The sequence below is a fragment of the Hylaeus volcanicus genome, chromosome 5 (genome assembly GCF_026283585.1).
Source record: "Hylaeus volcanicus isolate JK05 chromosome 5, UHH_iyHylVolc1.0_haploid, whole genome shotgun sequence".
Classification (NCBI taxonomy): Eukaryota; Metazoa; Arthropoda; class Insecta; order Hymenoptera; family Colletidae; genus Hylaeus; species Hylaeus volcanicus.
The window spans coordinates 24,486,933-24,514,323 of NC_071980.1; the positions used below are offsets into that span (position 1 = coordinate 24,486,933).

The following is a 27,391-nucleotide window of genomic DNA, read 5'->3' on the forward strand; positions in this document are numbered from 1 at the left end:
TTGTCAGTCAGGATCGCGAGATCATTATCAAATCACGATTATAAAACGCTTCCGTCGGCCTGGGATCGACCTATATCCAGCCAACCGGACGCGTTTCACGCGGGTTCGAATAATGTAAGTTACGTTCACGCACTCCCATACAATTTGGCAATGTCAGACCCGCGACGTTCTGGTTTGGCAATGGCCATGCCAACGTTCGACCTCCGTGAATCTAATTTACGGGTGTTACACGCCGTCGAAGAGGACGGAGTTACTATCCACGGGGGCCCCCACTATAAGCAAAACCGTTCGTATAGGTTATAAAGGACCGAGCTCGGTACTATACCACTGCACTCTCTCAGTGAAACTCACGGAGGATCGATCCCCGGCTACTTGTACCCTCCTCATCCGCAACGCGTGCACCATGAGGATTATAACTTTGGTACGTAGCCAGCCATTATCCAATTTCGTCTCGATCAACTTTTCGCGTGGACTTTTGCACGGACTTTTGCATGGGGCGGGCTTTGAATCGTGAATTTGTTAAAGTGTGACAAGGTAACGGTGATTCTTTAGAATAATATCGGTAAACACTCCCCTAGTAATCATCGAAAGTGCTCTGACTTAACTTCTATTAGGAGTGGATTTATTCTTTTGGGCTGGACAAATATTTCTTTGTGTGTTTTAAATTTTATGGATAATTGTAATCGATTAGAATTAGGATTTTAATTATTATAGTGGTATCTATCGATAGTTGTTGGCTCATATTTGGTGCGAAAGTTCGTTCAAGTATAAATCAACACCTCAAGTTAACGTATATAAATATTCGCGAATATTACTACTTACATTGATATTTCTTGATAACGAACAAAGATATTTATTGACTGTAAGAGTGGCACTTGGTCATTTATAGTTTAAATGGAAGTAAAGGTATTAATAAATATGAAATTTTCCTCCCAAGAAATTATTAGGCGAACGTGAATTCGTAACTTTGACGAAAAAGACTTAGATATCATCTAACCAGATGAATGTTAAGATAGGGGATATGAATTATGAGTTGTTGGATGGTGATGGAGAAACATTAGTGTCGCTTCGTACTGAATTTTCGTATAACCCGCTCGAGGCGTGTTGCTATGCTCGTCGTCTGGTTGGTGATTTCAATGCCGGGTCAGTGATAGCGCGCTGGTTTCGAAGTGTCAGTTTCTGTTGAAAATTATGCAATGAACTGTGATCGGAATACATGCTACAGAGATAGACGTTCGTGAGTGTGTTTACAAATAGCCTTAAGTAACATTTTCAGATTAAAGATAGACTCATCGTAATTTCTATTAAATCCAGCGTCTGTTAATAGGGGAAAGATAATTAACACTGATACTAAACTTTTATTTTACAGAGAGTACTTAATTATAATTGACAGCATTAATATTTAAAAATGTATGTGTATTTATCCGTCATGTCGACAATTGATGGAAGTTTAACTACCTTCTTATTTTATATTTTTCTTATAATTGAAATGGTATTTGCATCCTGTCCTAATGTTTGAAAAACATTTCTAATCAATTATTATTTCTACGAATAGAAGATTCTCCTTCTTGAACGATATTATTAAATTCGCAATTCAACAATTTCGAATATATAAATTTACCTTCTTACTTCGCACAGTAACCAAGTCGTGCAGAATTCTTATTGAACGGAATATTGTTCGCACAGTCGCTGCAAACGTGCAGCGAACAATAGTTTCTGTTACCACGTATATTCATTCAGACAATAATTCATTAAACCCCTATGTACACAGGCTTCATCCTGTTGTGGGTACACACGTTGCTAAAACGACTCGTTAAGAATAATTTCCTATAACATGAGACTTTATATTCCACCTTCAACTTAATCCCCTTTATGGAAAAGTACAATCTACAATAAATTACACAGTCTTCTGCTTATTTAATGTTCTTCTCAATACTTCTACAGAAGTTTAAAATGATTAAAATACGAAGAAAATTTATTCCTGGATTTCTGTTGGAAGTAAGGGTGGTTAATCCATAAGTGACGTTAATTATTTATCGGTGGAAAGAAAAATATTGATCATTTTTATTTAATTTATGTACTTATAAAATTCGACAGTTTCTTTGACTGCCGTTCGTGGAGATATGGTGTCCCACAAGTGATGTTAATTATTTATTAGCGAAAAGAAATATATTGGTCAATTTCCGTTCCATTTATCCATTTTCTGACATGTCTGCGTGTCCTTATAGATTAACAAGTATGTGCCTATATGGAGCAACGAAAGTGTCGCAATTTATGTGCCGCCTTACGTGCCGGTGCTTCGCCATTCGTTGAAAATTAATCGTAAATAACGAAAGCATTTTCTTTATGTAGTCAGAGAAGCATTCTTTCCCCCTTAATTCCTGTGGGAACTTTCGTCCGCTACGGATTTCACTTATGATCTTCTCGCGTGAGATCGAACAATTAATTGTGCGAAACTGCGTAAAAGAAACGTAAGTAAAATTTTTATTTCTCCGTTTTTCCTGTGTGACGATTGTTCATTCGTGAAGGAATAATTAATTATTCAAGTTCAATTCTTCTATTCTTTTCCCGTTTTGTGGTTAATTTTCTCCTTTCATGAGGGAAGCACGCGTATTCTGTGCACGAGTAAATAACAATGAATTCTCTAATTGTCCGATCAACTGATAAATAATATCTGATTTGAATGAATTATGAATTCTGTGGAGTTGTGAATTATTCCCATTTTAAATGAATTATTCGTTATTTCTAATTCTGAGTTACTTCCTGTGACATTTTCAATTGTATGACAAATTGCAAGACAAAATGTTCACTGCGGTTAAAACACTTATTCTTAAAACAAGTATTCTTCCGTTCTTCTCTCATTTTATGGTTACTTGAGCAACTGATAAATTGTTTCCATTTGTGAGCTACTTTCGTGATTCTTCATTACACTAAATACTTGTAGCATAATTGTAAAGAATGTTCTATTTCATTCTGAATACTTGATGAGTAGTTTATGGTTAACACCAGTAAATTTTAATTACATCTTTACTAAGTAACTGGATGATTAATCCGCAAAGCTGCAAACATTTAAATATTATGGTACATAGCGATTTCGAGTAATTTGTCCTTGACTGTATCGCAATTATTCCTGCAACTCGATTTTTATCGTACATTTCTAACGTATGCGACGTTGTTAGAAACGTCGTTAAAGAAAATAAAAGTGGTGAAAGATCAGCAATGTGGTTGACCGGCGAGTTTTATTACGGCTGCTTTCACCAATTTAGACCGAGACCCGTTATTTCGTACATTCTTTTCACAGTAATAAACTAACGTTTAATTTCATTGTCGTGAACTTCATTGTCAAACGTTACTTAGTCACGAAAGCTGTAAACCAATGTCAGAACGAGACAGTGATTTACATGTTACAAATGGTCGTGTGAATTTCAAAAGTCACGTTTTGAATGTAAAAATATTTTAATAATTGGTAGTAATTTCATGGAAATGAAAACCCTAAATAATTAATTTCCTATTATTTCGCGAGCTTCGAATATAATTTTATTAACAGTTTTGTGGACAGTAATCTGTGTAGTATGTGTTAAATTTTGTGAATGATCCTCGTTTGAAGAAACACCTTGTGTGCTGCTGTACTTTCTACCTGTCTTCAAAATACTACGACATTAGATTCACAAATCGATTTCTACAGTGAAAATGGATCGATATGGTTTTCACTTTCGTTTTAGTCTAGTCAACCATGAATAACAGCAGACGGTGCGCAATCGAAACCGGCATGCCAGGTTAATATGAATATTTCATACATTCCAACCTGCTTCTAATGCATTTCACAGTTTCATGCCTGGTTCAATTGGTGACCATGCTTCACCAAAGGTTTCTCAATTTTAACTAAATTTTGAACAAACAATTCTGAAGTAGTATGTATAAAGTGAAATTTCTTTAATTTGATATCATGGAAGTAGTCATCAATTAATCAGTTTATACTTTCTGAAAAATATATTAACAAAGATATTCATTTCAAAATATCGTATACCAATTGCTGGTCTGAAAAACTTGATTCTTCTGCAAGTGTCGCTCGACTAGAACCTACCTCACCGATTATTCGATACAAATCAACGGATCCTATCGCACGTTCGACAGAAACGTGACCGTCATAACAACGACCAGTCGATTTTGAACGCGTCGTCGCCGAGACCTAGATTCGACTCATAGAAACCAATGACGGTGAAACTAACCAGCAATAAATTGCGAAAGCGAGTCTAATACGTACGACGCGGGGGTAAATCGTTGTTGCTTTCTTCGGTTATAGTCATCAAGCATCGACACTTACTCTCTACCGCGACACCGATAGTCCAAGCGAGTTGAAATATAATATTTACTCGTCTGCCACGAATCAAAAACGACGTCATAGGCAGTTCTGCCTATATTTTTTATTATTCGAGGTAAAAATTTAGTTGAAAACCAGAGAACACATCTACTTTTGCTCTGAATTATGTTTTATATAAGAAATCTATTTGGTTTCGGAGCATTGAACGCAACATCTGTGTTAGAAACCAGAGAAAACTGACGTTGCAGTCATTACTCTTCAAAGTAAGAAATAAAATACGTACAATGTCATGCAATGGATTACGCTATGTGTTAGACTGAATGTGTTGGCCAAGTAAAAACATTTTCAACAGAAATCTGTTATTTAAACCTTTTATTTGATCATAATACACACTGAGAATACTTTCCTAGTCATTTGAATAGTTTTTATTAACCTTAGATTAAAGTATGATTAAATTCTTTGATTACGCAACAGTAATGTGCTTGAAATGTCACGCGTAATTTCATCATAATCTAGCCAAGTAAAGTACTCGTAAAATCTTGGTAGATAAAAAAATTTCTAAGCATGCTATTAATTAGCCCCATTTGAGTTTGTCACTCAACAATATTTTACTTCATTGTAAATAAATAAGTAAATGGAATAAAATAAAAATTGAGTACAAAATGTTTAAGGTATCAGTGAAATCTTACTCAGTGCCAACATTTTCAAACGTGCCATTAATCAGCCTCTTCTAAAAGTACCAAAATTAACTGCTCAAAACTTTCAGCACCGAAATGCTAGCATTGAAATATACATCCATCAATAGTAATAAGAGAAAAAGAAATCGATCTAAAAAGAGATCGAACGAGACAAAAATTCAGTAAAAAGTACGTATCAACGTACTTGATTGTTGAACGTATCAAAACTAATCGCGTACCAAAATTGGCAGGCGTGCCATTAATTTTCCATCGGCGCGGTAAACCGAACCGTGGGCTTAAAAAGGTACAGAACCGCTGCTTTAGGAAATTGGCGTAACGCGAAACGGTACGGTAACAGTTTCCAGTAAACGGGGTTTTAGCGCTGACTTTCCCGTTTCTGCACGCCTTCGCAGGAACGGGCTCATTAGACAGCCGTGCCGCTGAAAAAGTGAGAGCGAAAATAGTTCAGCTCAGGAAGAACCGCGTTCTCTACGAGAAGTAACGCACCTCGCAAGAACTTCGGTTCATTACAGCGTGGCGTATTCATCAGAAAACCTATGACGATAACAAATCCCCCTAATTAACAGTCTAACGCAGACTTTCTCAGTCTTGCGTCTCACCTCCGAATAATCTTGCGGCTTAATTAGACGTTCGATGAACTACGACTACCAGGTGCTTTCGTAATTTCGTTGGCACCAATCATTACGTGAAATATTAATAGCTAGTATTTTCTTTACTTCTCCATGGTAGATAATCTTCGAAGATGATTTATTATTGGACCTCTGCATCCAAACGTATACGTTTTCAGGTGGACGTACATTTTTGTATAGTAGTTGAGACGGTTAATTAGAAAATTATATTTATGAGTTTTTTTTTACGTTTCTGAGAAAGATGAGAAAGTACCATTCTATTCTTCTGAATTCTAGATCTACACAAATTTGTACCTTGTGATTTTATTTGAAGGTTTCTACTTAAAAAAAACAATTTTTCAATTTTCGATATTCGATGAAATTTTGAAACATGAACGGTAGAAAGTATAAATTCTCGATAAATCATACAAGAAAGTACTTCGATTTCCTGTCAGTTCTCTTATCTGGATTCCAACAAATATTTTTTACGATCTTATACTTCAATTTTCACCAAAGAAATCATTAAAGTATTTCCTCAAATTAAGTTTCTACTCGCTCACATTTTCTTCATCTTTTGTCTGCAATTATCAAAAAAGACCATATAGATTTTCACCGAAGAAGAAGTTAAATTAAAAGGTCAAAAACGTCCCAGTAAACTTCACGTTCGGTGAAGCATGAATGACTTCAGTTTTTGCTCTGAACAACCAAACAAACCCTGCAGTCACTGCTTCGACAGATAACGTTCAACGATCGCCGATATAAAGCTTCCTGTCATGCCTGTCGACGATTTCTTCAGCATACACAAGAGAAGCGACAGTTTCTCTTTCAACGCCTCGGCTATGAATTTTTTTTCGCTTGCACAGAGATACGCATCGCTAGCTGCCGGTGCAACGACTGCTGACGCCGTGCTCCCGAGGCACGAGAAATTTTTCGACGTGTCTGCGGCGGTGAAATGTGAGAAACGAAATGCAAAATGAAGTGTGGGAATCTGTGAAAGAAACGGGCAAGAGTGAAAATGCGAGGCAAGGGTTAAACGTGGTCATGCATCGTTGGTTCGCAGCGCACCGATGCAGCAGCGCGGTATCTAATTTTCCTATGCTTCCTTAATCGACGCTGAATAGAAACTTTTTCACCAATTATTCCATCGTGTTCGCGAGTATACGTCGAACAATCATGGAAACGAGTCGAGCGATGATTGAGCGATAAGAGCCGCTGGTGCATACTTATTTCCTTCTATGTTCGAGCTGCGAGTGAATTTTATTATGATATGGTTCGTGAGGTGTTTATATTATTTTTTACTGTATATGTGTGAACTTAAGGTTTTTGATATTTAGGCATTGATTGTACGAAGTCGAAAGTAATATTGTCGAAAAAAAGGAGAGAAACTTTAAAGGAGAGACACTTCAGATTTATTCTGGAAATTGAACATTCGAAGAGTTCAGTGTTTACATTGTTCTTGGAAGATTTTTTCACTACGTATTTCCGTTATTCACTTTCTTCGTTTAAATTGTAACTTCTTCAAGGATAAGGATTTTTACTGTTTGGGATGAAAATCTTGGTAGAGCAGCGAGTTTAGAATACAATTGCTCTAGAGTGTAGTATTGTAATTTTCTTATTGTTAGAAGAGGAAAGATTTGAAGGTGCCTCTTACTAGTGCTTTTACCTCAAATCGATTCATTTAAACACGTCTTCATAAGAAGAAGAAGCTCCTAACATTTCTTCATGCTCTATAATGCGACACGTTTTCAATTAATATCCTAAACAGAGCTAGCAAGTGCCTCAAACGTTAAAATAACACGTCAAATCCTCACTTTCCAAAGGTACTTACCCTCTCACAAGCAAAGAAAGCAGATTCAAAGTAGCCACAGTCCTCGGACTAATTTCATTGTGTAATATTCAAACGGCAGCGGAGCGTCCATTGAACCGAGTCCGTGGCGAGGCCAGACGCGATCGACAATAGCTCATCGCAATTTTCAAGTCGCTGGTCGCTTTCCAACGGCCAAACGCAGGAAAAAGCTAGCGCAAGAATACCAACGGCTACGTTCATAAGACAAGGGCATATCGGTCCTGCATACCAATGGTCGCGGTCTCGACGCCCATACGAAATGAGTCACGTTCGCTCTCGCTGCTCTATGCGAAACCATATTTAGACTCTATACGGTTTTTCCCGTGCATTTGGCTGGGCCCCGGTTTTCTCAACGGGAACGTTTCGCTCTTTACACTTTCAAATATCTGTCCCGACCTTACGGCGACGGAACAATCACCGCTGCCAGCATTCATAGGCGCGCGTTTCGCGCAACCTTTCACATCTTTCACGCTTCCGGCGGATACATATCGCCGGGAAACGGGACGACGTCGTGTGTCATCTCGCATCCTCTTTCGCGCGCACGCCTAACTGGCTGGCCGGGGATCTTAAGAAACGCACCTGTCGCTGGCTTCGCTGGGCTCTTTGGATCTGTTCAACGGCACATTGAATGCCAAATTATGGTTGGGTGAAAGAAAGCAACGGAGTTCGGCTGTCATTTCAACGTTCGAGCCACTTGCGGGGCTCTGTTTAGGGAAATTATTCTTCTATCCCTGAAGAAGTTACAATGTAAACGAAGAAAGTGAATAATGGAAATACGTACTGAAAGAATCTTGAAAGAATAACGTGAAGGTTACAGGATAGTGCAAATTACACTAGTGTATATTATAATAACTAGACTGCGGATCTTTATGCATTTATAAAAAAATTGAATGTGCAAGAAACTATAAAATGCAAACAATATGCAAGAATATAAAAAAGATCGAAAGTAAAGTTCATATTATAATATTTGCAGAATAAAATAAATTCATATTTTGGTTGAATTTTTGTAGGCATGTTCGTGAAGATTTTATTTTGCATAAAGATCCGCAGTTTAATAATAACACTACTTTACAGAGTAATTGAAACTAGATATCATCCACTATACACTTCGAATTATTATTAGTCCGAGGACCATGGCTGCTTTGCATCTGCTTTATTTGCTTGTGAGAGTGTACCTTTTTAAACTTGCTCTGTTCACGTCACTATGGTTTGTATCGTCATCCTGCCAAGGCCTGTGTACTGTACAATTATCCAGGATTTTCATTTTCATAGTAGGCACGTACGGTACACCTGTATTTCACACGACAGCGGCGCATAACAATGATGGACTCATCGTTTGGCTTCACTTTCAACGAAACTTGAAACTTCTCACTCTCGCTGGCTTCGATATAGACAATATAATTGGCACTTGCGTGTGAAATACTCGCAGCCGTGATATTTTTACGAATTCTGATAAAAGCTAGCAAGTTTTTAAGACTTTGAGGCTATAGAAAAATTCTAAAAATGTGATACTTTTACTGTTCTAAAATTGCTCTTTGAAAAAAGATTTCGTGGCACCCATTTCTATCCATTTGAGATAAATTTCTGCGAGTTCTTCTTGTGCTTGTTTCGTTTGATCGTTTCAAAAGACCTCGTTCAAGAAAGTTTGCAAAGCAGAGTGGTCTCGTTATGATGGAATGATATATCGCTTTATTTTTACGTGACCACCATGTGACTGAAGGAAAGTAAACGTCTGACCCAAATATGAAATCATATTAATCAAAGCACCACCAAGGTATACTGAAAGTAAATCTTTCGGGCGGGACCTTGAGACGAATCCTTGACTCACGTAGGCCTCAGTCTCTACACTATAATAATTATTATAATCGCATCGGAACGGTACTAAATTATCTTAACCGCTCCCTTATCATTTCATTATTACGTGTTTCAGCATTTCAAGCAGTACACAGAAGTAACGTTACCGTAACTCGATACTTTTCTTAACACCACAGGAAATCGTTACTCTTCGTGTCGGCATTTCAATCTTTACTTTATTTGCATATATGACTCTCGTTCTGTGATTCACTGCATTCTGAATAGAGGAGAGGAAACTCAGTGAACAGTGACTGAATATGCATTCATTTCTTTTACTGTTGTTGAAGGATATGGATTCTTTTCTAACTAGCGAGTGTTTAATTTTGTATCGATGAGATGAAGTAGAAAAACAGTAAATAAATCTCAACAAAGCTACTCCTACTTACTTCCCAAGTACCAGGTCTTCTTCTTCCACTCCGCTAATTTCAAATGCCATCGGCTGATGTTCATCGCACTAAAATCTACAAAAAGAACCCCACGTGCCTTTCGTTAAACTGCCTCTCCATTCTTCGTACTCACGCGTGCCCTCCTTCACTCTGACGATTACCTCTGACAGAAATTTCCATTCTAATTTTCTCCTAATGCTTCCTTTGCGTAAATCGGCACGAGTTGCGCCACGTTTAACGACGTCAGAACCCAACGAAAGGGTCGTTCGTTACGTCGGTCGGTTAATTAAAGTCCACGGCCGGGCAAATTAATCTGCGTCGAGTCATCGATCCTGCTCAGCTTCCGCTACGGAAATACGATCTAGGAAAGTCCGCTCGAGACATTTTAACTACTTCCTCCGTTGCAACGAGATCTAATCGAACGCGAGCCACTCCGGGCTGTATCTGGATCAGGTATGGGCCATGGGCACGCATACGTGACCGGTAGTCCAGTCCGTGCTATTCTGAAAATGTAACCAGTTACCGGCACCGCGATTCTTTTTTTTCTCTCTAAATGCGACGGCTTACCTTCACCGTGAAAGTGATCGTTGGTTGGTATCGTGCAGCACGTTACCGCCGACCTGCCATTTACGAACTGATGCGTGCAATTATCGCGATAAGATCGATCCAGGAAATCTTCATCGCGAAAGAAACACTCGTGAACGATTAACATCTCACAATAACGTGGTCAAATCTCGTTCTGGTGCTTATATGCTCAGTGAAACGTCGATCGCTGCTGATTAGTTTAGTTAGCATTCGGTAAACATTTGTTCGTGATGCATTGCGTTGAAGGATTTTAGATTGAACGAGCTTGTCGAGTGCGTCGTTGCGTAATTTTACGCTACCTTTTGATGTCTAATTTAAAGTTTTTAGAGTTTTTAAGGTTTTTATTGTTTTGCTTTTGATAACTCAAAGATTACAAGTAAATTGGGAATGAATTGTATCACCAGCAACAGGAGAAAGAGAGACAGAACATTTCAAACAACATTAGGCTTGGTTTCCTAGATGGAATGTGCAATGGAAATAAATTGAACCAATCGTAGCAAATAGGAGCAGTGCTTCCAGCTACCGCCTTCTTCAGAACAACAAGCTTACTTTTACTTTCGACAGAATAGTCCAGAGCGGCTCGATCAAACCAACATTACTCCTTCTTTCTCTGTTCATATAGTGTGCCCGAAGTCTAGATAGTACAACTATTCCAAGCTATTATTCTGTCTGTAAGTCTTGCGTCATAAATTTCACACAGAAGTTAACGGTAATTTGCAAAATTCTAGATCTGAAACTTTCCCACGATTAAAACGCCTTTACACGTGACAGGTATCGTTAGAAGATAAGATTCAAGGCTTTTCATTCTTCGGGAAAGGCAACTTCGTCAAATCCACGTCACAAGAGTTTTAACCATACTTGAACGCAGGTATTCGCTTTATTTCCTTAGGTTCTTCTAGATAAATATGAATTGAAACTTCTATTATACTTCAGAGACACTCTCATTATTAGATCCAAACTACTGTTAAAGCATGAACAAAAATATAATGTTTATGATTCCCTGAGAAGGAAAATTTAAATTCTCTAAATCTAAATTCATCGACAAAAATTAAACATTTTTTAAATTAAAATACAAGAATTTCTGCGCACATACATAACAACGTACATCTACTCTAAACGATTTAAATTCACTCGTCGCTGAAATTTCCAAATCCTAAATCTAAATTCATCGAGAAAATCTGAAAACGTTCCTCTGAAACCACTGTCGTTAATTATCACATACATAACAACGTACATCTACTCTGAACAATTTAAATTCACTCGTCACTGAAATTTCCAAATCCTAAATCTAAATTCATCGAGAAAATCTGAAAACATTCGTCTGAAACCGCTGTCGTTAATTATCACATACATAACAACGTACATCTACTCTAAACAATTTAAATTCACTCGTCGCTGAAATTTCCAAATCCTAAATCTAAATTCATCGAGAAAATCTGAAAACGTTCGTCTGAAACCGCTGTCGTAAGACGTCCGCAGTAAATTAAATTCCCCTCGACGAGATCTCAACGATCTCGTCTGTTCATATAATTTTGTCCCGTTTCGTTGGCAGACAAACGGTACCTAGACGCGATGGAAACGTGCAAACCGTCTGCGTTCAGCCATACGACCAAGGCAATAACGTTTACTTTCGTACGAGTATTTTAAAATCGGACAGGTTTACACGGTGGTGTTGTTCTTCCTTTCTCTGGGAAGCCAGTGCTAGAGGGCTTAGACAAGGCGTGGTAGACCGGGGCCGATTGCTTCCAACTGGATCGCACCGAATGTATCCCGTGCCTCTCACTGTATGTGACTGGCATGCTCTAACGCTGATTACGGGGCCCTGCCTCGGCGTCACGATTTTCCAGACCAGATGGAGAGTCATTAGACTTGTACACGCTTTCAGTGGGCCAGGCTGTCGGGGGGGGAGGGAGAGGCCGGAATGCTCTACCGCCGAGAATAATGACGCAGTTGCGAGCTCTTCTGATTTCCTACGACTTTATAATCGAACCCCCGTTCGATGATTGGCTCGATAATAAGCGAGGATAAAAAGTGGTCCTTCCTTGGGCTACTTGGTTTCGTTCTTCGCTAACCTAATGGGTACCAATTATCCCTCGTTTCGCAACGAAACTGTATCAGGGACATTTAGAGGGGCTCAATAGTGTAATGGACAAATTGAAGAGACGACTAAAGAGACAAATTGGAGAATTTGAACGTAATTAATATTCATTCGCATCAATGTTTTCAACATCGCACCAATCATACCGAATAAACTGGGCTAACCAAACGAAAGAACTTACGATTAAATAATGGCCAACATAAATACGTAACATGATGTAGGACTTTGTTAAATAGAGCGATTACAGACGTTTCTTTCATTTGCATTTTCTTTCCTGCGACCTTTATGCTACTTATGCAGGACCTTTCTGTTGTGTGTAAAAAGTGTTCTTGATGCAGCGGAGCGCGTAACGAAGTGTGAATTCATGGCGTTATTGTAAATCGAGTGTATCGAAGATTTCTTCATCAATTAAACGTTACGCTGTACACGTCCCAGGGCATCAAGTCACGACCAGATCCACATTTTCGATACGCAATGCTCAAGGCGTTCAGGGTTTCTAAATCGTTCTTTTTTGTTCGACTAACCATCGTTCCATCGACTCACAAATCGACGGAGATCCGTTCCCCGATGGTTCTCTAGATCCTTCCAAAGGGACCTTCGATCTTTTTTTTCGCTGACACATCGTTACGAAACGATCATTCTCCGTCGACACCCACTGTTTCGTCAGCGGGGAACACGCCGTCCAGGACAATCAAAGCGATGAAGGAATCGCCGTATTTTATCACGGTTCAGTTGGAAATTAATCGACGCACGCTCGGCGAACATGATGCATACGGTATCGTTCGAAAGTTCCGTGACAACGCACCTCCGAGTCTCAAGGACGAAACGTGTGCCAAAGACGTCTCGAATATTCCAACGACCGACGACGACCGATGTTATCGTTGACACACAATCTGATCCCGTTTGAAGGCTTCGGGATACGATACCATCCATGATACTCTCCTAGATCTGTCCTCGATCATCGATATATCCTGCGATTAGGACTGGGTCGATTCGATGATGAAACATTTGATCAGGTTTCGTTAAGGATGGAAGACACTTTTATTTTTGTTTAATTCAATCAGGAATTTTATAGAGGTGTATAGGTGCATAATACTATATCTTGTATAGAAGTAGTCATCATTTGATTAAATTAGGATTATTTTTATACTGTAAGGACTTTAATTGGTTCAACAGTATATTGTGCATAAGCTAGGTGTTTGAATATTGAAATTTAAACAAATTATATTTACTTTTTGCTAAAATCAACACATTTTCAAGATGTATGGTTCACCAATTTGACTTTTGAGAGGATCAATTATCGAAACACCAAAATAGCTATAACTTAGGTGCAAGGTCAAGTAAAGCACACGATTATATAAACGTCTTAACTGAAGTAGGTCCCTCGTGCTATGTTACAGTCCGTGTGCACAATGCCAACGTTTCGGTTGCGTCGGAGTCATTTCTTGACCTATGATATGCAAATACGAGTAACGCCATATAGAAATTCAATGGGTGCTTGAACGTATGATCTCTACAGGAACTTTTGGCCAAGTCAGTCGACATAAAGGTATTGGGATCATTATGAACGAACTCGGAGCTGTTCCCACGGAAAATTTTTGAAATGACTTCGCAAGAAAATAATGTCTTGCACCACCGCAAAGAAATTATGAGATTACCAATTGTCACATTATACACACATTATGATATACACTTAGAGAAATAAGTAATTAGATGATTATTGTCAATGTAACTCAACTTCGATATATTTTATTCGATTATTATTTTGAAGAAATTCTGGTTTTCTTAAGAAAGACTCATCACTATTTAACGTCTTTGGGATTCGGTTAGCATACTTTTGACTATCAATTAAATTCTGCTTCATACACGTATCGTAGAAAATGGAATCTGAGTTCTGAATTAAGAGGAATGTGGGACCACGAGCAAATAGAATGTGGACAGCCTCGAGTAATTTTTGCGGCCTTACGAAGGTTGACTGAACAGTCTGACCAGTACGGTCCGTAACTCCTTTCAGCGCTTGCCTTTCTGTTTACACTAAACGCGAATCGCTTGACACAACAGGTTGCACCTCAAACATAAATTGTATTATTAAAATAATACATGATACAATGGTACTGAATTCGTCTTATACGTATAGTAACATTGTTTGAATATTATTCAATATATATGGGGAAGAGCTGAACCTCTAAATTGTCTATTTTAATAGATTTACGGAGCATATAAACTCAATGAGTCAAACTAGCAACGGAAGGTTAATTTTAATCGATAATAACGTGAACACTGAAGTATTCACAGTCAGTTAATTTTAGTAATCCAAATATATACTCGATACCATCTGCGTTTGATTAAAAAACAAATCCCTAGAGCCCCATTACTAACATTCATATTCATTACACATACAAAAGTCTATCTAAAAATCTATCTATCTTCTATCTATCTTCTATCTACAAAGACGAAACACACTAACGAGCATAGGAACTGCTTCCCATCGAATCTACCATCTCGCAAACGTAACCTTCCTGGTATGCCCAGGCACCGAAGGCAGTAATTAAATCGCTTTCTGCCGACACCCGAAGGCGTGTTCGGTTTTATGCAAGAATTTTCTCTTGCGTCGGTTCCACCCCGGTTCTACATACCGTGGTGGCATACCAAAACAAGACGTCGCGTAATTTTATACGCGGTTACGTTCCCGCGTATCGGAAACTCGATAGAACCACGTAGACAGATGGAATCCGTGTTACACGTCCGAGTAATATACAGACATGCATTAAACATGAAAAATGATCGCCGAGCTTCGCGCGTTCTCTCGGTCCGCTTAAGGACGTTAGAGCGTCCAAAGAAGCCGAGTACGCGACGACGTAACCGAGGAAAGTGGTGTGCAACGATGCGAATGCGTGGTGCGATGGGGAAAGGGTATTCGCGGGCACTGAAAATAATTTGCGTAGACGGAACAATGAAATATATATTAAGGAAGCGCTCCAGTTTGGAACTTCGAAGAATTTAGGAATTTATATAAAGAAATTGCACAACGAAAGAATCGATTTTTTCTTTTTTTGAACTGAGAAATCAGAATGGCCTCCCAAAGTAGGGGCCGTCAAAGAAAAATAATGAAGGTTGAGGAGAATTACAAGCAACGGAAGTCCTGTTATTGGTGTCGCAGTGTGTACATAACCGTTGAAAGTGATAGTTGAAATGGCAGTTTCCTGTAAGTCGACGAACGTGCGGTAGTTTGATCGAAGGAATTGAGTTCATAGAAGTATGGTTTATATAATAATCGCCGTGACCAGTACAATCCTGTTCGCCGTGGAAATATAGTATGCCGGAGTACCGCAGCGAATCTTTAATTTTCTTGCCAAGTACCGTCCATATGTTAAACCATGAAATAAGAAACGGTTTCTTACTTAGATTCCGATATACAAAACCATTGATTGATTGTTCTATGAGAGGTTCAAAAAATTGATTGAATGAAAGTAGACAAAAATTTGTTTATAAACTACAGGAAACTTTCTATAAAATACCTCAATAGTTTAATTATTGTGCGTACCACCTGCGCATTACGATTTTAGAAAGACTAGAGGGAAAGGGCATCTTTCTTCGAGGCGTTGAGTTGGGACATGATCAATAATAAAAACGTTTTCCTCACCTTCCATCCATGTACCAATTGATACCCTACTCTTCCAGAACGTAGATAATTGTTAGACCAGAGGATTATCAGACTCTTTGACCTGTCGATGTGGGGTATGATCCAAAAAAAGTTTTCCTCATCTTCCATCCACATACCAATCCATACTCCGCTCTTCTAGAACTCAGTCAACAGTTAAATCAGAGGGCCATCGGACTCCCCGAGTTGTCGAGGTGAGGCACGATCCCAAAAAGGGTTGGGAAACGGCGTGCTAACAGGATCTGTGGGTGAGCCTCCATGATCGCCGTGTAATCCGTTTCGCGTGCTGTGAACGAACGTTAAAAGTGACAGTCGAAGCGTTTCCTGTGGGTCGTCGCGAGGCGTGGTGCGCGCCTGGCGTCTTTTGTGCGAGCATTTTGCTCTCGGCGCGGTTCAAGGAGATCCAGAAGCGACGGCGTGGCGAACCAGCGGCGAGCTACGACGCTCTGAATCTGAATCTCTCACGGTAAGCACGCCGCCATGATCCTGCCTCGCCCCGTATTCGGGTCAACCGAGTAGTAGAGGAATTACGTAACACGTGTGCGCCGGGGCGGTTCCCACCGTGTCGCTCTACCGGAAGTCGGGACCGCGTCTTGTCGTAAGGACATACGGTCAGCCCGACGGGCATGGGAAACCGCGATCATAATAGGAAAACCTGCCGACGAAGATGAATCAACGACGGTGGAAAAGTATTACAAGGAAACGCGAACGGTATCGGCAGACGACGTGGAAATGAGAATGCAGAAACGTCGGCGATGATAGAGGAGACGAGCGTATTGCGGAATTAATTCTCTTGGCAAGGTCGCGGTAGAACTTGTTCTGGCGTCCTGGGATTCCATGTTTCGTAAGCTTTCTTGGTTTGTGATGATTGTTAGTGTTGATATTTCTTCTTTCTTTAAAAGTTATTCCAGTGGTTTTGAAAAATGTTCAATGACATCTTCTTTTGAGACATGGACTATGGCGTTTCAGATTTTTAGATAAGAATTGTTCTTTTATTTTTTTCAGTTAGCTAAAGCTTGCTTCAATTAGGGAATCTTCATTAATAAATATCTCTTACACTATATACTACAAAGAAATCGATACCAAGTGAATAATCACGACAATTCGAGTAATATATTTGTAATATTTTTTTAAATAAGATAAGCGGTATGTTTATAACAATAAAAAAAAGAGTACATTCCCAAATTACGTGTCCACTTTAGTAGTGTCCACTGTGAGACGGCCGTTTCAATATCAGGATACAATTTAATTGCAATTTGCAAGAACCCTACTTTACAGGACTTCGAGTGAATGAAACCAATTGCATAATCCATCCCATTTTTAATGCTCACTGGGTATATTTATCACATTTCTGTTCTCACATTACGTCGAGCACCATGATTTACAAATCATAATCCAGTTCCCTGAATTTCAGTTTTTTTTTATTATACGCCGCGCGGTAAATCAAAACATTCCACGTTTTACAGCAACGATTTCTCACGAAATACTACGAACTCTAATCAGCTCTCTACCGATCAGTAGAAATAGTAACACTGTAATTTCTAATGTTATGATAGCCAATTGCTACTTTGAAACCACAGACTTGTTACTTCGTGGTCTCCACGTTTATGTAACAAGATTCACAGAAAGATAAACAAAAATCTTTTGTCACCCTTTACAATGTTTAGTACGTGAAATTCACTAAAATGAAATGCAATAACGTTATAATATCGATAGGTTAAAATATAAATTAAACAAATGTGTAAACGCAGTAGTAAAGAGACTCAAAAGTCTGACTAATTTCAGACTTTAAAAATTGAGACATTCGAATTTTTTTTTTTTTAAATTATTAGACATAAATATAGTCAATTATGTAATCCATTTATTAAGCTTTTAGATTACTTATTACAAAAAATTTAAGTCTATATTATTCTATGTTTTACCTTTATTCTTAGTATTAATTATATTCACAACAAACCCAAGAAGTTTCACATGAATTTATTTTCTGAAATCCTGTCAGAGGTTGTAAAAAATCATCCATGCAACAATAACTGTAGAATATTTTATGCATTGTTTGTAACGACTCAATGAAAGTCGGTGCAAATGATCAGCTCGATAAAGTTATTTTAGTAGTCCCTAATATACGGATTCCAGTCTGCAGTTCCTGGACAATACGGAGGAATTCTCTTCTTCGGATCTCAAATAAACCTACGAAAGCGCAAAAATTAGCATCGACACAGTGGAGCACACGAAATGGAATACCAAAACGACAGAGACTCTCGAGTATCCAGTGCCATTCCACTTGTTTGCATAATAAAACCATACTTTACCACCTTTCCTCGTAATAGACCAGATTGCATCGGGTCCTGGTGAGTCCGTGTATCGCAACATTTCACCGACACTGCCATAACACTTTCCTTCCTCGGTCTGGCCGGCTCACGGTGTTCATTTTAACGCTTGGCAACGTTAGGCCTGGCTCGACTGAGCGATAAGGAATTTTGCCGCACATACCATTCGCGCGTACTTGAGTTCACCGATCCGCGAAACCCACTCTCTCCTCGCCATCTTCTGTTTCCTATTGACTATAAACCGTACCCAGATGCAGATCCGGTTTCGTGCATGGAAACTGGAATAGCGGGCTGGTCTGCCAACATTCTAGCGCCAATCCAGCAATTTGGATTACAACTCGCTGTGACGCGATAAAAGCATTTCTCTCTTTGCACGTGAAAACCAGGGAGGAAACCAACCTAACGAAGTTTTAGTTTCGTGACGATTTTGTCGATTTATATGCTGGTCAGAAGCTGAGAGGAAAAATTTTCTCTTGCTAACTTCCTTATTTTTTCATTTAACAGTAAATAATAGTAAATGATAATAAAGGAATAAATAAATCAATTAAAAAGAGAAAGGAACCTCTAAAAATAATTAGCTTCATATCCTAATAGGTCTAGATCCACTTGATCCAACCGATAAAACCCGTCAGAGTTCGCTAGTTCAGCATGTCTGACATATTATGACTATTTCTACTTATTTCCCATGCTATCTCCAAACATTTATCGTTATTACGCATGCACGTGTAATTACACGTTCAGGCATGCACCAACGACGAATATACAAATAGACTGATTGCTTGGAGCATGTAATCAGGACAGCTGCTGTTACGTGGATTTCACCGTCGCTAATTATAGAAATCAAGACAAAATTGAACGTTCATAGGTCGCGTTCGTTTATGGAAATATCCTCGTGCTCGAGGATATGAAAGTCAATTTTGAATTAGCTCTGGAGAAAAATAAAAGTTCTAATTCCAAGTTCCAAAAGAACATCGCTTTGTTTATTAACCTTACGAGGACTTTCAATGTCTCAATTGACCAACGCACTTTTATTCATCATTTGTAGTTGGTTTTCTTTTCTTTCAACTATTAGTTTTCACTCAAGAAGACTATAATGTATTATTGAAATACTTTTATCTAAATTCACTCTATGAATCATTACCATCGATATAATAATAAATTCACAGTTCTATAATTTAGTGACATTTCTCGTTCTATCTACAGTTAGTCCCATAAGTATTCGTACCCTTTATTTCTATTAAAGACATTTGTCTAAATTAAATGACAGGTATTGTGTTTCCAAATAAATTTTCCATTATAAATATATACTTGTGCAAGGTTTATTTATGTTAATTTGAAGTCGTCGAGTCTGTCATTTAATTCAGACAAAGTTCTTCAATAAACATAGAGGGTACGAATAATTGTAGGACTGAAATAAAGCAAACAACCCAGATTGTGCTTCAACAATTACATAACTATTTAAAAAAGAAAACAATAAAACAATCCTATCACTATGCTAAATTGACAAATTTTAATCGAATCAATCCTCTTTTCAGGTAATCCCAGCATGCTTCCTGCTGCTAACGGAAGGAAAGCGAGCGGATCTCCGGCCACGCATAACCGAGCCGCAGGTGTACTACGAAGAAGACGACAGCCAGGCTGCCGAAGACGACTACAACCCAACGCTCTACCAACCGCGAACCCGTGCCCTTCCTTCGCCCCGTTCGAAGGACGCTCTGCACCCATCCAAGCCGCCCCCAGTCCAAACCATTCGCAATTACAACAAGGTCAACGACGACGGATCGTTCACTTTCGGCTACGAGGCAGCAGACGGTTCGTTCAAAGAGGAAACTCGTGGAACCGACTGCGTGGTCCGCGGTAAATACGGATACGTCGATCCCGACGGCAACAAAAGGGAATTCACCTACGTCTCCGGCAATCCTTGCGATCCAAACGCGCCCAAAGACGACGAAGACGATCTATCCGATAAACAGGAAGAGGACGACCTGAACGCACCAGCCAACTATCCTTCCGTTAGACCGATACCACGACCTCTGCCAGTTCGGCCGAGCTACCAACAATCCACAACCCGAGCCCCAACGACGATCTTTCAAACGCAGTATCAACTGGACGACGACGCCAGTCAGGAGTTAGGGGAAGAGGACGTCGTGAAACCATCACAACTGAGGCAAGGCGGTTACAGAACTGCCCAACAGCCAGCCTACGTTCAAGCGACACCGTCTTCGGCTCTCTACGAACCGTCGCCCACCGCTAGCCCTGGTTTCTACAGACTAGCCTCGTCCACCACTCAATACCAGAGCACAGCGTCGCCGCTTCTTCGGTCCCAACCGACACCAACATATCAGGCCCTCGAATCGACGACCCGTCGTCCAGTCACGCGTCACCCGAAGCCGCAATCAGTCGCAATCACTCCCCGGCCCCACGTTGCCCAAGTAGCCGCCCAGTACGTCTCCCCGAGTAGCACAGAGCGTCCAGCGTTAGCGTACACCCGTCCCTCGGCGGCCACCGTCTCGCCTAATCTTCGCACGACCACCTTAGCTAGCGCAGCTCACCTAGACTTCGCCGCCGAGCTCGAGCGTTACGTGAACACCGTAGGTCACAGGCCCGTCCAACCAACGCCCCAATCATCCAAAGCTAAATTAGCCAGTCAAGCGTCGATAGCCGGCAGCGACCCCATCTACCAGTCGGAGCTGGTGTACGATCCCGCCACCGGTCAGTACAATACCCAACTATATCAGACACTACCCCAAACCGTGGGTGACTTCACCCTAAGTCACAAACTCCAACCGTTCGTAGCCCAGCCCCAGTCCTACCTTGGACTGCAGCAGCTCCAGCAGCTCCAGCCCCAGCAGCCCCAACGTCAGTCGCCGCTTTATAAGCAATCGGTAGCACAGTCGGCCCAAACCGCCCCCGCTGGCGCCGTCAGCCAGCCCCAGGAAGTGTTGTACAGGAAGCAGCAGGCTCAACTGCTCCAACAGTCGCAGCAGCTCTATGCCCAACAGCAAAGACGCCAGCAGCAGCAACAACAGCAACAGCAACAGCAGCAACAGCAGCAACAGCAGCAGCAACAGCAGCAAGCTCAGTCCCACAGGCTTCAGCTGTTGGAGTCCCAGACGCAACCGCAGTCCTTCTACTACGTCGCGCCGGCAAGGTCCGCCAACGCAGCCAGCGCGCCACTTTCCGCTGGACAGATCGATCACTATCTTCGCGCCGCTGGCTACTGATCCCAATCGAAGCGTGAGTCTTTGATCGACGTACGACATTTTTAGGGATACCCTGCCGCGACGTTCTTATGTTATTCGAGGGCCCAGGACTGCCGAGGCACCCCTACGGCAAGGATTCAGTATTTGAGCATGCACCGTTGCTTAACCGTTTCAGTCCGTTGCTTAACTGTTGAGATTTTACGTCGAGAAAACCCAGTACTCATTCAGAAAAAACGCGGTCGCGCTGTTTGAGATTCTTCGACAGTGTCTTTTCAATAAATTCCTCTGCGACTCAAACGGTTAAACATGTCGAGCATTTCGTTGAATGTCGAGGAAACATTCTGTGAGGTTTTATACTTGTTTATTTACCCTTTGAGTGCCAATATCGGTTCTTTATGCGCTTCCAAAAACGGCCAAAAGCAATGTACCTGCTGCTCATTTGTTTGTTTATAATCGTGCAGTTTTGTTTAAAATTGTCTGACATTTCTCGGATTTGTATGAAAATTTCCTCTGGTACTCGAAGGGTTAATATTACTAATTGGTCGAGTCGATAAGGTGACTTAATGGTTCAACGAAATGATTTTTGGTATTCTTGCAGGGTGTTTAGTGCATATGAGATGTAATTATAGGTTACTCGGGGTATCTAGGAGATATTGAGTAACGTGTTCCAGGTATTCGAACGGAATATACATTGATGAAATTAACGTGTTTCTCCGGACAGGTGTCATTATTGCAATGCATTTATTTTGAACCGATTCGTGGACTATATAATTACATGGCATATGCATGATAGATTTCGTATGCATTATACACGGACCAGTTTGCTAAACAGAGCTCCTGGGACGGATGAAATAAAATGTCCAGGAACGAGCGCGATACATCTGCGTTTAAATAATTCTCGTGGTACGAATATCAACGGGGAAATTGCATAAATATGACAACCTTGACGATATCGACCTGAGCACGTAATACTTTCGATCTGAAATTGTCGAATACCTTTGAAACATACCACTCAGGCTTACTACTGTGATAACACCGAAGTCTTGAATAAATTTATGGACAGAGTAAATTGAGAATCCTATTTAGAAATTTGCAGGTGTGTTTCGGCATTAGGAATGGCATTATGGGAACCTGTACCTTTTATACCATTTTAAATATTTCTCTCATCGTATTTAAAAATGTACCAATTTTTTAAATATGTCACAACAAGTGATACATCAGGGTTTCGCAAGCATTTGAATGGACCAAAAGCTTTCTTCAATTTTTATTGCAAATTAATTAAAGTAAACATACCAAAAACTCCCGTTTTTAGAGTGAATTTCTCAAAATGTTTGAAAATCACTGTCCTAGAGTTTACACAATTAACTGTTACTGATTTCGTAATTAATAATGCCCGCATCACGTTACATAAAAAAATTCTACACACACACACACACACACAAACACACACACTGTGTTGCGTATGCCACGCTCAACTTCACCGCCATTACACTTAACCTATAAGAGTTCTTTCACAATTACTCCACTTTCAATTTCGAGGCCTCGCGTACAACTCGCGCGGTAATTTAAAATGGCGTTGGCTTCGCAAAAAAAAAAAAAAATAGTACCAGGACCCATGATTATTGAACGTCTTTCCTTGCGATCTAGCTGCACAATACACCTGCAACTTTTGCAACAGGACTTTCGACTCGTTCTCTGTAATTATGATCGTCTCCAAACTTCCTGAAGATCTTAACCGGTCGTACCTGTCCAAATTCACCTCGAATAATGTCACCGACGAGAGTACCACTTTCTAATTCCGAATATCGCGGAACTTCTCGTCCGTTCCGTGACGATATCGATTCGAAAACCGTATCAGTTCCACCAGCAACCTGTCATTACAGTCACGAAGCCCGAAACGGCATTAGTAGCGCCGATCTCGAGACCAATTTTGAGAGCGTTTTTCCATTGTTTACGTCGGGGGTGATTAGCGTCGGCGAGTGAAAGTCAATGACCTGACGCAATAACCGCGTACACGAGATATATTACCATGGGCAATTTCTCATCGCATCGGTAACGTGCTACACAGCACAGATTCCGCACCGCGAGTGGAATATATACACCGTGTGCACGCGAACTTTGCAAACACGCTCCCGGCCCACGTACCCTGACTGATTTGATTACAAAACACCGTAGGATTGAACCGTATAAACATTCGCTGTCGTAACGATGACGCGACGATTAATCACGGGGAACAGAATTAATCACACGTTTCCCAGAAGCTCCCCGTGAAAGAGCCCAACTGTTTGTCGAGTAATTGATCGAATAATTAAATTAAGACGCAACTGAAGTTGATGTACGCACGAGAGTCGATCGGAATTTTTCTTTGGTCTTTGGTGCACGATGGACGGAATCGTTGAGACAGATTATGTACTTCTTTATTTATTTTTTCGATGTAAAATTTATTTTGAGTCTTGAGGAGCCATGTGTTATTTAGGAATACGTTGCATTTATTATTTGCAATGCTGTTGAGTATTAGTTTATGTGATATGGTGTCCTGAACAATAGTAACACTTGACAGTAAAACAAAGAGAGTAAAACAAATGAATGTACTCAGCAACAACTTCGAAAAAAATTTGAAAACTTGTTCGATTCAGCACGAATCGATGCCCTGGCGAGTCACCTAATCGGGAACGAGATCGCCTATCGCAACGAACCTTGCAAGCTCGCTTAAAGTGAGATTGGTCTGGAAATGTCTAAAGGGAAGTGGCTGTACTTTCATTGGCGTGGTCTGGCGCATAGAGACATTCTATTCAGCTCGCGGAACTTTCTATTTGCATTCCCTGTCGCAAGTGTGAGAATCGATTCGAACCTAATGCGTCCTACGACTCGGATTCTGTGGAAAGCTACGTGCTCCGGTACACGTGCCCGTGGAAATCCGCGCTCCTGATCGCGAATCGAAAGGCGCGGATCCAGGGATCACGCCAAGTGATTTCACAAGCAATCAAAGGTCCTTTGCGAGCAGTCGTGGGCAAAATTTGTGCCTGGATAACAGTTCCAATTAACGAATAAAAGGTAATCAGTTGTTTATCTGTTACTCGTGGAGATTAGAGTTTAAAATGTGGAATTGAATATATTCAAGTGTTCCTTTTAATTTAAAGTTTTGCACCTTGAGAAAGAGGACAATTATTTTGTATCAACGAATGGTAAATATATTCGATAGAATTTAATACAAGTAAACGGTACGAATAAATCGCTTCACAGTGATCAAATCAAAATTTATATTACGTATATATAAATAGATAGAGTCGATCCAAGCATACACGTATAATAACTTAAAGTTTCCAGTCTCGTCGAGGGTCCTTTGACAATGAAAAACATCTTCATAGATGAAATACATTCCTCAGGCTACAATATAAATTTCAGTCACGAATGAATTGGTACATATTGATTTTATTCGTTGCCCATAACCCAAATAAATTTTCTCCGTGTATTAATCACGCTTTTATGAATGCTTTCTTTAATGCACCAAGTCGATAATTGTCAAGTTCGTCGTATTTATAGTCTATTTATTAAAAGTGAGCTTGAACCCTCGGGCGAATAAATCTCTCGTCCAACAGACGTAGACGGGGAAAGAGAGGCGTTCAGGGGAAGGGGTGCGTGTAATTGCGAATCCAGTGAATTGCGATTATTGTAACGGTGTACTTATCTCGTCGATGGTACCATAAGGAAGCGTCGATATGCGCTTCTCTACTCACATTGTACATACTATTTCGTTAGAATTAATATTTTAGCGACTACCTAGCGATTTATACGTTCAGTACTATGTCGGTAAGGAGAACGTTTCTTACGTTTATAGTTGTTTTTTTTTTGTATTATTTGTAACCGTGATCGAAGAAAGATATACTGTAATGAATATGTTCGGCGTTGTTTATTTCTTGCTTCAAAACCCCTCGACAACTCTCGTTAGACGATCGCTCGGCGTACAGGAGGGAAAGTAAAAGCGCCCGGGAGGGAATCGTAAGTATAACAAAAATGTTTACAACTTCCGCGATTTTTTGCGAGCACGAGCGCAATTGCGTGACCATCGCAGCGTTTTACAATTCAATTGTGCGTTTATTAACTGACAATGGAGATTTTAAACGAGTTTAATGAATTCTGGGCTTCCTCTTCCTGAAAGAATTAACAAAACGTTACAAGATGATCGATACGATTGTTTTTAGTAAACGTGAAAATTATTTGTAATTTTTAATGGAACCTGACTTTTTTGTATCACGAGAAAAATAGATTTTTCTACTTATATTTTTCAACTAGTAGTATGTAAAACCTGCAATTATTTCGATCACTCGCTAGATCTACATAGATGCTAGACTAGAAGACCCTTAGTGGAGAAAAGGAATGACGTTCCTCGCTCGACTCGCAGACGAGTAATTCCAGCAATAGGACATTAACGAGTTCACTCCTGACAGCACGCTATTTTCTATTCGTGTTTTACAGTAGTTAAGCACACGCGGAAGACGCTTCCGTAAAAAGAAATTAGAAAAGTAAGGAAGCCAGCGTCCCTGATGTGTAAGCGTCATTACGTCACCAGGAGATCTGTGTTATTCAATTTCTACGTTTTCACTGATCTACTCGTAAATAGCGCATGTAACAACTACGACCAATAAGGAATGGTGCTTAAATACGAATCGTTCCTGAAATTGATAATCTTGAACAGTCTAATAGGATTAAGTAGCGGTTATCGATAGATCGAAACGATAATGATTTAGTGTCAAATGGATATAATATGACAATGAAATATTAATTCATATTGACTTATAAATATAAAAGATGGTTTATAAAATAAGAATCATAGAAGAAGACCTTGGTAGGTTCGTTTTTGCCAGTTTCGATGATTTTTAAATTTGATTTTTAATCGTAAATTATTGCATTATACTTTCCTATGAGAACAAAAATATTTATGTGTTAATTCGAAATGGATACGTTCTAAATCCCTTTATGGGAACACCTGCGCCAACTCTTTCCATGAATCTCGCAAACGAAGACGGATGGGAAATATGAAACAATAATCAGGAAACCGTAATCGAACGTAGGCGGACATATACCTATACATTATCGTAAATAATTTTGCTTTTGTTGTAAAAGTAACCTGTAAACGCTTTGGTGAAAGTCGTTGAAAACGAAAGGTAATAGATTAAGCATTAAATCATACCGACCCAACTTTATATAAGTCGAATCGTGCTAACAATAACATTTTTTATACTTCGCTTTCAAGTGTAATTGCGAAACCGAATCGAATGATGTATACGTGAAACAAAACTTCAACGGTCTGCGAGTGATAAATGTTTCTCTTATGATAGTTACTGCGAAACTATTGCGTGTAGCTTTCGAAAGGACTTGGGTATTAATCACGAAATTTTTTAATACTGATTTACACTTCCAAGATAATTTTTAATGATTATTCTTAAATATCGAATAAATGAATGAAGTTCTTAAACAATGACTGACACTTTGAAGAAACAAATAATGATAAAGTAATCATTGTTAACTAATCCTTTTCAAAGTAAACTACAGTGAATGCTATTACTTGTGATACAATACAAATGATTCAGATTATTTAGTATTTAAAGAATGATATATATTTAGAAACTAAATATGTCTTGTCATAGTACATTGCATAGACACAAACTTGAACTTCGTTCACATTGACCTGAAACACGAAGGTGAGAGATATACTAATTTTTTTGCACAGTTATTGCAACTCATAGCACACTAGAGAAAGTTATACTGCCGCCTCCTAGTTCACTATTTTACCGATGGTTGAT

The 27,391-nt window shown here is 39.7% G+C and overlaps 1 protein-coding gene across 2 annotated transcripts; it reads left to right on the forward strand.

Annotated features, from left to right (window-relative positions):
• Window positions 1-352: 352 nt before the first annotated feature.
• On the forward strand, window positions 353-25,973 carry LOC128876897 (transcription factor SPT20 homolog). 2 transcript variants are annotated; one of them, XM_054123710.1, is made up of 3 exons: window positions 353-421; window positions 19,920-21,096; window positions 21,181-25,973. In XM_054123710.1, the coding sequence occupies exons 1-3, from the start codon at window positions 404-406 to the stop codon at window positions 21,606-21,608; spliced, it is 1,623 nt and encodes a 540-aa protein (XP_053979685.1). In that variant the 5' UTR covers window positions 353-403; the 3' UTR covers window positions 21,609-25,973. The 2 variants fall into 2 exon arrangements, with proteins under 2 accessions (XP_053979685.1, XP_053979684.1); XM_054123709.1 differs by having other exon boundaries at window positions 19,920-25,973.
• The last annotated feature ends 1,418 nt before the right edge of the window (window positions 25,974-27,391 follow it).